Source organism: Talpa occidentalis, unplaced genomic scaffold, assembly GCF_014898055.3.
Source record: "Talpa occidentalis isolate TD23 unplaced genomic scaffold, MPIMG_talOcc4v2.1 talOcc4.10, whole genome shotgun sequence".
NCBI classification, from domain to species: Eukaryota; Metazoa; Chordata; class Mammalia; order Eulipotyphla; family Talpidae; genus Talpa; species Talpa occidentalis.
Genome location: NW_023600993.1, coordinates 51,532,536 through 51,544,902, shown reverse-complemented (window position 1 = coordinate 51,544,902; position 12,367 = coordinate 51,532,536). Strand labels below are relative to the sequence as shown.

At 41.8% G+C, this 12,367-nt stretch overlaps 1 protein-coding gene across 5 annotated transcripts in view; it reads right to left on the bottom strand.

The window, feature by feature from the left end:
- Positions 1 to 829, bottom strand: part of MITF (melanocyte inducing transcription factor) — a 212,124-nt gene extending 211,295 nt beyond the window's left edge. For 3 of the 5 annotated variants that reach the window (XM_054695480.1, XM_054695481.1, XM_054695482.1), the window contains exon 1: positions 592 to 813. In XM_054695480.1, coding sequence (XP_054551455.1) covers positions 592 to 695 — 104 coding nt within the window. In that variant the 5' untranslated portion in view covers positions 696 to 813. Of the gene's footprint in view, positions 1 to 591 lie in introns of all 5 variants that reach the window. The other 2 variants (XM_054695474.1, XM_054695475.1) reach the window with 1 other exon arrangement.
- Between the last annotated feature and the right edge of the window lie 11,538 nt (positions 830 to 12,367).

The window sequence follows — 12,367 nt, the reverse complement described above, 5'->3', positions numbered from 1 at the left end:
GCTCAAGTGCAGCCGAAAGGTGAGAGGCGGGTCCTAGGAAACCCTCACCTGGGGCGGCCAGGGGCGGGTTTTCCCTGAGGGGCGGGACTGCCGGACTCCTAAGAGGCGCCAACAGACCAGCTAATAGCTTCCCTCGGACATCGCGTCAATCAACCCCAATCTATCCCTCTCGGAGTCCTTAGCCCACAGGGATCTTCAGAAAACGGGGTTCACTAGAAACTCCTCTACCCTCTTCCCACCCGGACAACGTCCCGGCCAGGTGCTGCTCCTCCCCCACCTCTGCGCCTGATCGATCCCCAGCCCCCACCCGGTCTCAGCAGCTGGTATCCCCAGTCCCGGATCCCCTTGGCCCGGCAGGCGATCCCGGGGAGCCAGCTGAGCACCCTAAGTGCGCGCAGGTGTAGACACTCAGAAGCGCGCGGGACGGGAGGACGCGGCCCCCAAGTGCGGGGGGCAGCTCGCCCTCTGCCCGGAGGCAAGGGCACGGGGTCCTTGTCCTAGAGCCAGGCGGGCGACAATCCCCGCCCCAGGGTGGGAGGCGCGGGGCACTCCGGCCGCCCGCGGCGCCTCCCTCCAGCTGTCACCACTCACCTGCTCTTCAGGGGTTGACTTTTGAGTTCGTAATAGGTTTTGGGCTCTTCGTGAAACTCCTCCCCGACTTCGAAATCCGGCACGATACCCGACTCCGACTGCATGGCTCCCGCTTCTTGTCCTTCCACTATTCGAAAGTGAGAGGAGAGGCGGCGCGCGGAGGGAAGGTAGCCCGGCCTGGGTGCCGCGAGCCGTGAGCCCCCGCGCAGTACCGAGCTCAGACCGCTGGTCCGCGCGCGGCTGCCCGCCCCGGCGCGGTGAGTTTACACTGGCACCCGCGCGGGAGGGGCCGGCGGCCTGCGCAGCCTGGGATCTGTAGTTCGGCCGGGGCGGGGCATTCGGCACTTGCCAGGGGAAGCGCTCCCCCAAAGAACTACAGTTCCCAGAAGGCCAGGCGGCAGCAGCGGCAACGTGGTGGACACAGCTAGTGCAACTCTGTTTGGATTCATTGTCAATGTCAGCAGCTCCTCTCGCTGCTCTCTCCCCACTCGCTTCAAGGGTACAGACTTGGCTTTCCTGTATTAATAGGAACGGACTCTGTCCTGCTCTCCTACGGCACCCCTTCTCCCGGTTCAGACATTTGCGAGGGCACAAGTTCTTACAAAAAAAAATAATAGTAAAGGGTTTTGACACTAGAAAGTTTTAGCCTTTAAGTCTCCCTGAAATTGAAAGGACCTCCTTTGCTTTCCAGCGCTGCTGCGACATCTCAACTTGTGCTCAGATTGGAACAGAATGAAGGAACTTTCCTTCACTTTGTAATTAAGATGTTATTGTAGAAAGTGTTATGCGTTCCTTTACTGTAACTCAGTCTGGGCTTTTGCAACACTCTTCATCCAGCTGAGTGGGTCTTTCCCTTTGTCCAATTAGCCACTTGTAATCTAAAGCAGCACTTGAAAGGTTCGGTTAAATTAAAAAGCACAAAGTTACAAAACAGCGTGCTCACTGTCTGCTTTTAATTTCTCAGTTGGCTGGAAGTTCAAAGAAGATTGTCCTGATATTTCATAAGTAAAGTTGTGGGGTACATAAATAATACAAGTGTCAACTTCCTGCCTCGGGCACTCAGGTAAGAGAATAACAAGATCGGTCGCGACACGTTTATACTTCCAGTCCTTCCCTCTGAATGGTTTCAGTAGGATGCATTCCTTTTTTTTTTTTTTTTTTTTTTTTTAAGTGTCTTTAGGCATCAGGGAGGGGAGGCAGTAGAGAGCTAGAGGGTGGCGATTAGAGTTAAAAGCCTCGATTTTCGCAAACAGGGGAAGGAAGGGCATAAGAGACTATGGTTATGGTCATGTTACTGTGGTGGAAGGAGACTTAATGGAGACTACAACTACACATTAGGGGAGAAAGCAAATATTGCGCAAAAGTGAACAATGATGTAAGAAACTTCTTTTAAAAAAGAACTTCGATTTTCTTCATTTATAAAAGAGAGGATGAGCAAACCTGTTTTAGGATGTTGCAAGGTCGAATGCAAGAGAAAACTTTGTAATCTATAAAAATTATGCAAAATAGTCATTGTTTTATTTATTAGATCTTGAAGAGATTCTTTTCAAACTAACATCTCATCTATAAGTTTGTCCTTTCAGAAGTAATAAACTAACTGATCATTCTAGGAGAAAACTCTTAGGAAATTAGACTAATGGTTGGGCATCTCCCAGGAGTTGGGCATCTACACATTTTAATTTTACATCGATCTCCAGTTGGGACGACTGATTTTAGGGTTGAGAATCTCAAGTCAATTGGGGGGCTGGGGGCGGCTACCGGATGTACACAATGTTACAGTAGCAATTACCAAAATCCCTAATAACACTTAATCCCCAGGGCCTCCCTGGTGGTGCAAGGGTTAAGACACAACCTATGAAGCAATCCGCTGCCACTGCAGCATGAGTTCAATTCCTGGCAAGCCAGGGAGCAACCCACGTGGCGCAGCAGACCTCTCCTGACTCGCCTGCCGCTCCCCTCTGCAGTGTACTTTGATCAATCTGACTGTTCTGTTCCCCACTCTGTCTCTGGTGAATCCTCTCACTCCCCACACCTCTGGCCTGTACCCCAGCTCTTGTATGCATAAATAAATAATTCTTTAAAAAATTAATCCCCAAAATATATTTTTTAGGTTTTTCACCATAATAATAAAATATGACAAAATATCTGAACACGCCTGAGAAAAGTGGACTTTTGTGTCCTTTCTGATTGTGAGATCCCAGAATCCTTGATAGACTTCTAGAAATTAGATGTTAAAGTAAAGATTACACCTCTGCCAGAAGAGGAAAGGTGAAACATGAAGAGAACATTCAATCTGGACACCTATCTTATCTTGATTCTCAACCTGTGCTTGGAATGTGGGAAAAGGGGTCGATTATCATAATAACTGGGGGGGGGGTATTAGAGCCATTTAAGGAGTATGGCATAAAGATACTATACATCTTGCATAATGACAAACTTTCTTGTCCAAATTTCACAGTGGTACCCCTATTGATAAACACCTGAGTCTTTTTACCCTTGTGTTGTCAAGAAGCTTTTTAGTGAGGAAAGCAGTGGATGAATTCCCAGAAAATAGAAATACGAAAAAGATTCTGTTTCTGTTTTGGGTTTATTGACCCTCTGAAAACTAATAAGGAGTTTATGTTAAAATTATGTTTCTTACCATCTTTAGAATTGTAATGAAAAAGTCCATTATGTCATTCATTCTATCCAAATGTGACCTGCTGGACTTAGGAGACCAAACAAACCTAAAGGAGAAAAAACTGCAAAGATAATGAAGACCCCTGGACTTATCTTCAGCTTTGTGGTCCTTCCAGAGCGAGCCCTAGGATGCAGAGCTCTGAGCAGAGACCTCCCAAAAATACACACAGGTCACTGCTATGTTTTTCCCTACACTTTTCCTTGTGTTCATCCTACTCTTAATTCAGGAATCTGCCACCCAATAGAAGTGGGTAAGTGACCTAATCCTGACCTAAATCCATTTCCTTAGTCCCAGTGATTCCTCTAGGGTTCAACAGAGCACTAACATGACAAAAAGAAGTCCTTCCTGGGACATTTCTGCTATAGCAGAAGACTGTCTAAACTTTGGAAGCAAAATGCTGGAGAGAAAGAAACTTAAAACTAAGTTTCCCTAGTTTCCACATAGGGAAGGTAATAAAAAATGAGAAAAAATGAGATAAGATCTGCAATCAAAGAGAGCAGAAACAGGCAAATCTCAGAAATAGAAAAGTGTAATAATAGTTTTGATTCCTTGACACAACCATACCTGAAATCAGATATTTTTTGGATTTCCAGGATATATGAACCAAAAAGAAGGGTTTTTGTAGGTTGTTGTTTTTGTGGGGGCTTTCTGTTTGTTTGTTGTAGCTAGAACTATATTAGTTTAGGCTTTGGTCACTTAGAATCAAAAATGCTTTGAGTAATCACCCTTAAAAACTTTCACTATTTTAAAAGGACACATTTCAAAGGACTGCCATGTCACTAATTGCATAATGAAAAGCTGGCCACCTGATATATGGGCCCTATAATCACCCTTCTTTAATAGTTAAACCCTGTAATAGATAACTCTTCTAAAAAAACAAAAAAGATGATGAAGAAGAAGTAATAAAAGTCTTACATTTCAATGAAGACAGCATATTAAAAAAACAAAAACAATAGGTGGACATTATAATTGTTATCATTAATATAATGGTCTATATTTGTATAATAATTTGCTTCTTTAAAAATACTTGTCACAAGCACCGATTGTTTAAGATCGTACAAATCCAGTAAGGATAGATAGACAAGGATCTTCATTTTAATATGCACTTTTGAACATACGTTAGTCTTAAAAATGGCATTGTGTTAGGTATCTGAACTATAAGAATGCATTGGATTTCCTGCCCTCAAAAGCCCACAGTCCAGGAGTTTAATCAAGACTTGAAGCACAGGGCCTCCCTGGTGGCGCAAGGGGTTAAGCACAGCACTGTGAAGCTATCTGAAGCCTCTGCAGCAGGAGTTCAATCCTTGGCCAGCCAGGGAGCTACTTACATGGCGCAGCACAGCTCTCCTGTCTCACCCACTACTCCCCTCAGCAGTGTATTTCACTCAGTCTGCCTGTGCTGTTCCCCACTCTGTCTCTGATGAATCCTCTCAACCCCCCTCACCTCTGGCCTGTATCCTAGTTCTTGTATGCATAAGTAAATAAATTTGAAGAAAAAAAAAAAAAAAGACTTGAAGCACAATGAGAAACCACAAATTAGTCAGCAAATGCTAAGCAGCAGAAAATAATGGGTGTATGGGCCAGCCACATATTGTTCTAGATATGGGGGAAATAGCAGTGACGAGCCACGTGTAGCCGTTATATTCAGAACATGGCCTCATCTTCATGAATAAAATAAAAATGAAAATGATTTCATAAAGAGAGTGATAGAAAAATGTTACAGGTGTTTGAGGAAGGAACAACCACTGAAGGCAGGGAAAGGTCTGAAGTGAGGAAGTCTTGGAAGAGATGTGACTACGAAATTCTGTTTAAAGGAAAAATCTAGGGGCCTCCCTGGTGGCACAAGGGGTTAAGCATCAGCACTATGAAGCAATCCGAAGCTACCGCAGCAGAGTTTGATCCCCCATCCAGTGAGGTGACCCACATGACACAGCAGGCCTCTCCTGTGTCGCCTGCTGCCTGCATCAGCAGTGTATTTCAGTCAATCTGCCTGTTCTGTTCCCTAATCTGTCTCTGATGAATCCTCTCACCCCCCCAACCTCTGGCCTGTACCCCAGTTCTTGTATACATAAATAAATATTTTATAAATAAATAAATAAAGGAAAAATCTAGGGTTAAAAAAACATGAAAACAGTCTAATTGAGATCCTAGAGTGAACCACCAATTTACAGGGGGGAAAAAAAATGAGGGAGGAACTTGTTAATAGTTCCTGAGGATACAATCAGACAAACCCAGGAATTGAGAAATTCTACAAGACATTGAGAAATTCTTCAAAGAATAAGTGGTATCCAGTAAAGGGGAAGGAGAAACTGCTTTAGATTTTAAAACATTTAAGATTTAATTTACAGTTTATATGAATGAGTTATATCTCAATTTTAAAAATGAATTGGGAAAAAAATATGTATTCCTTTAATGAATACATTGTGCAGACTTTATATGGAGCCTGATTTACACAAACCAATTGTGTGAGTTTATTTTGGAGAAAATTGGGAGAGTCTGAACTTGGACTGAATTGCATGATATTAAAGTATTGTTAATTCCATTAAGTGTGATCTTGGTATTGTTCTTAACATAATTTTTAAAGTTCTTATCTGTTAGAGGTACATAGAAAGTATTTATGGATAAGATGGTACAATATCCGGGAGCTATTCTTCTTTTTCCATCCTCAAAAGTGTGGAAAGGAAAAATGAAACATGAGCAATAAAATGTTGAAACTGGGTGATATGTTACAGAAGTTTACTATTCTATTTTGTGATAAAAGTTTACTAATCTATTTTGTGTATGATTAAAAGAGAATGAATGAATAAAAGCTCTCCCAAAAAATATAAAAGAGAAAGAAAGGAAACTGTCATAATAATTTTGTTTTTTAAAAAGATTTATTTATTTATGCATACAAGAGCTGGGGTACAGGCCCAGACACAGAGTGGGAAACAGAACAGGCAGATTGACCAAAGTACACTGCTGAGGGGAGCAGTGGGGGAGTCAGGAGAGGTCTGCTGCGCGTTGTAGGTTGCTCCCAGGCTGGCTGGGGATCGAACTTGTGCTGCAGAGGCTGCGGCTAGCTTCATAGGTTCTGTCTTAACCCCTTGCACCACCAGGGAGGCCCTGTCATAATGATTTTAATGGGATATAACTGCTGATAAAATTAGATTAAAAGGCATATGATTAAAAAAGGGAAAATGGATAGAAGGAAGATATGGAAGCAGGGTGTTTGGCGGAAAGACCTGAGAGTAACTGACTATGGTTAATTTAGGCAGAAATTACTGAAAGTGTGCAGGGTAGCTCACAGATCATCGGGAAGGGCAGCTGAAGCTGGCACAGAATTTGTGCAACTAGGAACAGCTCTAAAATTTATGCCACAGATCTGGGCTAGTCTTTGCCTCACCACCAGTTCCACCTTCCCATCAATAACATCACAGAACCTCTGACACTGGACACAATATCCAGCTGTCAAAATGCTGCCTCTGGGAAGTGGGTATAGCCACAACCACCCACCACTGGAATGGATCCAGCAAAGTCCAGACTACTTCACCTATTTATCCTCTAGTCCAAGGTCAAGCCTTGATTTCACTGGTGAAATCAATGGAGACCTAATTGCAAGGAATCCTGAGCACCCACAGCCATCAGTACCCTTTCTCACCACTCTAGAGCCTAAAAACAAAAAACCATCTTGCAGCCCTTGTCAGCAATAAATTCAATTATGTGGATAGGAGTCCAAAAATGTTTACCCACACACCTTTAAAAATATATAACCTATATCGACTCTTGTTCATTTTATTTGATATGTAGTCTAATAAGCACAGGATTGAACAGTAATGAGAATAGTCAGTTACCTAAAAAGAAGTAAGACAGGTCCAGATGAAGAATACTGTAAATAACAAAAAACGCTAAGGGAAAAGGGTGATGGGGTGCGAGGACAAGGTGGTCAGTAGACAAGTTCTCTGTACCATCCTCCTACCATTATGTTCTCGCTGTAAATGCCAAGGCAGCAGATTACATGCTGAGACACAGGCTGCCTGAAGAAAACATTCTACACTACACAAAGTTCAGGTTTGAAACATGTCGACTGGGAAGATAATTTTCAAGTTTTAAATCTGCTCAGTGGCTTTTTAGGCCTTTCAACTTTTTGGATAATAGATTTCTTTCAGAATCTGATGAAAGTTGTAGCCATTCTTTTTTTTTTTAAGATTTATTTATTTATTCATACAAGAACTGGGGTACAGGCCAGAGGTGTGGGGGGTGAGAGGATTCACCAGAGACAGAGTGGGAACAGAACAGGCAGACTGACTGTTCAGTCTGCTGAGGGGAGCAGTGGATGAGACAGGAGAGGTCTACTGTGCCCTGTGGGCAGCTCCCTGGCAGGGGATCGCACTCGTGCTGCAGTGGCTGCAGATAGTTTCATAGGTTGCATCTTAACCCCTTGCACCACCAGGGAGGTCCAGTTGTAGCCATTTTTAACAAAAAAATAAGAATATATTCAAAATGTCACCAGCAACTTCACAAGTGTCATGCACATCCATCCCTCCCACCCAGTGGCCTATTGTTCCTCTGGGAGCCTGGTCTTCTAAATCTTTTGTTATTGTAAGTGCTGACATAATGCAGTTTTCTAGAGCTGCTATAGACAGGAGAGGGGAGGTAAGTGGTGTGCCCTTCTCAAAGTGTTAGTTAGTCTAAGACTGTCCATCAGAATTACGTGGGTACCACTTAAAATTCAGATTTCCCAGTCCAGAATGAAAACTACTAAATCAGAGTTAGGATTGAGAACTTGTCATTCTAGCAATCTCCGCAGCTATTTCTTAGCACCTGGAAAGTTTAGAACTCCCACTTAAAGGGATAATATCATCAGGCTGAAAGACAGCACAACAAAGAGAAGGGTACCAAAATGAGGCTAGAAAAAAGATAAAAGAGAATGATTAATAGGAAAGCAATGCAAAGTCTGAGAAATGTAGATCTGAAAATAAAAGGTAACAGATTAGGAACAGACAGATCTGGAGGGTGATTTTAAAAACTGGAAACAGAATTCTGCGGATTCTCAAGAAAGCTGTTTGCAATAGGGTAACTGAAAAGTCACCAGGATTAAAGGCTGATCAGGGTCTTGAAGGTGGTTTAGCTTTTTAAAAATCTGTTAAGGAAAAAATATTTTGACATTTGTTAAAGAATGGCAAGTCAGGCTTAACCAGGGGGACTGAATAGCGCAATGGGGTTTTGCAGTAGAGATGAGATTAGGCTCAACCCTGAATACAGACAGCAAGGAAAAGTTGGATATTTTATACCAAGGAGCAGAATGGGGGTGGGGTGGGGTGATCAGCAGACAGGCAATTACTAAGAGAATAGGGTATTTTTTGCTAAATGGACCTAGCAGGATTCTTTTTTTTTTTTTTTTTTTTAAGATTTATTTATTTATTTATTTATACAAGCACTGGGTACAGTCAGAAGCGCGGGAGGGTGAGAGAATTCACCAGAGCCAGAGCGGGGAGCAGAGCAGGCAGAAGGACCGAAGTACACTGCTGAGGGGAGCAGCGGGCGGCAGGAGAGGTCTGCGCACCATGTGGGACCCTCCTCCGGTGGCCGAGAAGCAGCCGGGGATCGAACCGGCGCTGCAGAGGCTGCGGGCAGTTTTGCAACCCAGCGCTCAACCGCTGCGCCACCGGGGAAGCCCTAGCAGGATTCTTGTTGAAGGCAAGTTAGGGTAGTCAGATACTATCTGGAGGGTGGTGGGAGATAAGGATGGTGATCAGATATCAAGAATGGGGGCTTCTAACTAACTAAACAAACCAACTTGACAGGATTCCTCCTAAAATTGGACAAGATGGATCCAGAAGTCCAAAAGCCAAGGCACAGAAGGGAAGGGGAATGCCAAGAGTACTTTTGTAGTTCATGAACCCCAAAGGCAGGCCCTTGGATGCAGGTTGCTGCCACCCCGCAGCTACTAAGGCTTTGGAGGAAGAATGCTTTGACCCAGAGATGGACTTTGTGACTGCAAGCCAAATGGAGAAAAAGACTGAAGGTCATGCTTTTCATTGTTGTTGCAAGGTCTCTGACGTCACAAAATTGAAGTAAGAAGGAAATATTTCATGAGATAATATAGTAAAAAGAAGAAAGGTATTCCCTAAACAGCAACCAAAATGAAGTTACTAGCTTTTATGTAAAATGTTTCATGTAGATTTATCTAATTAGAAAACTAATAATATTTATTATTATAAAATTAGACAATCACAAAACTAGGTGAGGAAAAGTAATTAAAAGAAAGAAAACAACTTTAAGAACCCATGATATTTGGAGATATTTCTACCTAGCTATATGCTATAAACACTTAGATACAATCATAATAGATATTCAAAGGAGCTCATACTGAGTATTCTACTTTATCACCTACCTTTTCCCTTCTATGCATTATGAGCAGCTATCCTTCTCTATAATATTCTTTTATGTTTTTAAAATATGTAATGTGGGCCTCCCTGGTGGCGCAGGTCTCAGCACTATCAAGCCTTCACTAGCCACTGCAGCACGAGTTCAATTACCGACTGGCCAGGGAGCTAACCCACATGGTGCAGCAGACCTCTCCTGTCTTGTCCGCTGCTCCCCTCAGCAATGTATTTCAGTAGATCAGGCTGTTCTGCTCCCCACTGTTTTTGGTGAATCCTCTCACCCTCACCCCCTCCCTGAACCTCTGGCCTATATCCCAGTTCTTGTAAGTATAAATAAATTAAAAGAAATCTTTTAAAAAAATAAAATATGTAATGCTCTTCTCTACATTAATATACCAAAATTTATTTTTCTAATCTCTTCATTGCCGGACCTTTGGATGGTTTTCAGTTTTTCATTGTCATTGGTAAAGATAATTTTACTACTGTCCTAGCAGTTAAATCTTTGCTCACATCCACATAATTTCCTAGAAATTGAATTGCTTGGCCCAAAAGCATCCACATTTTTGAAATGTTTTCCAAGAGGGTACTTTCTTGAACACAAATTTCATCTTATATTTTCCCTATTTTAAGTCCTTTCAGAATTCCCACTGTTACAGAATAAAGATGAGGTTCTTTAACATTGAACACCCACTGCTCCATGTCTCAGGTCCTCCTGTTCCTCTTGACTTTCTCTAGATCATTCCTTGCCATCTATATTAAATATTCCAATAACCACAAAATGCTTGAAACCTAGAAAAAAACAAGCTGTTTTGTCTTTGTCTGGAGTACTTTACCCCCTTTGCCCAACATATTTATTTAGCCTTTAAAATTCAGGTCATGGGCCTCCCTGGTGGTGCAAGGCGTTAAGACACAACCTATGACGCTATCCACAGCCACTGCAGCATGAGTTCGATCCCCGGTCAGGGAGCTACCCACATGGTGCAGCAGACCTCTCATGTGTTACTCACTGTTCCCCTTGGCAGTGTATTTCAGTCAATCTGACTGTTCTGTTCCCCACTATGTCTCTGGTGAATCCTCTTACCCCAACACACACCTCTGGCCTGTTCTTGTGTGCATAAATAAATAAATCTTTTTTAAAAAATAGAATTCAGCTCGTATTGCCCTTTCCAGGAACCTTGCTCAACTCTACCAACCTTTACCAGATCCACAAATTGGTTTAGGAACCCCATCATTGAGTTCCCCAAATACCTGTATAGCATTATCTACTTAATTTTCTATACCCATTCAACACCATCACATACAATCACATGTGTGCATAAACACACACACACACAACACACAGTTATTCTTGCTACACTGTGAGCTCCTTATGGGCTGGGCCCATGTCTACAGTAGATATTCAATAACTGTTTTATATGTGAACAACTAGCCATCAGATAAAAGAAAATATGTTTTCTAATAAACTTCCACTTGTTCCTTTTGTAATGACAGCAATAATGATGCAAATGAAAACAAGATTTTTAGGATGGCTTCACTGTGTCCTTTTATACATGAAGCAAATATTGATTCAACAAACTTTACCTCCATCACTAGGGCTCTATTCTCAACTGAATTGATTTATCAGAGTAGAATTTAGCCTGTGTCCCAGGAGCACTGCTGATAAGGATTCTGAGATCTCTTCATTAAAACAAGAGGACACGTTCAGACTTGCTAGTGGATGATTTGGAGGAATATCATGCTGGAAAATAGCTGAATAAATCATATTTAGCACTTATTAGAGGAACTTAAATCAGAAACCAAAATAAGCCAAGATGCATACACACTTCCTCTCATGAAGGTGATGGGGGGTAAACCTCAAGGGAATTGATGTTCCTGACTATGTTAACATAAAAAGCTGTCAGGAAGCTTTAAAAGACACGGACTCATCTGTCAGTTTTCCAGTAAAACATATTTGAACCTAGTAGGAATAGGAGTTCAATGTACCACTGTTGAATTAATTTGCCATAGTAGCATGCTAAAATAGAAAACTCCAGGGGTCAAAACTCAACAGTTAGGAAACTAGAAAATGTCTGGCCTCAGGGCAAATGAAGAATAGAAGGTCTCCAGGGACTTACCTCTCCTAGATAAGAGGGGAAGATCAAGGGACTGCAATGGCAAGCACGTAGGCCATGCTCCACACAGATTTTCATAAAATAAACAAAATAAATAAATCTGTATTTATTTACTCATTTAAAAATATCAATTAAGTACTTCCTTTGTACCGTCACACTGGGATAGACTAGTTGATTAATCCAGCTAAAGAGTTCCAAATTTGTTTAATTTAGACAAAAACAAACAGTTATGTTAATTCTCAATTTCCTTATTTGTAAAGTAGAACTAATAATATTGTCTGGAGTTCATAAGAACTGTTGGCTAATTTTATATTATTATTAGTGCTAATCTTTGCTGGAGTTGTTGTTATTCGTCTTTTGGTCATACTTTAAATTAGTGTTTAGGAATCCACTGATCCTATTTTTGAGGCACAACAGAGAAAAAGAATGTTTTCTGTATCTCTTGTCAGTTTTCTTCTTTTGTTTTAACTATTTTTTAAAAGAAGTTCTCTTGTAATTATTATACTTTGGAAAAGTGCATAACACATAAATATATTCTTTTACAAGTAATGATCCTGTCTACTCTCAATGTCTTTCCTCCAAGAGATGAGGAGGAATTGCTATAGCAATCATTTCTT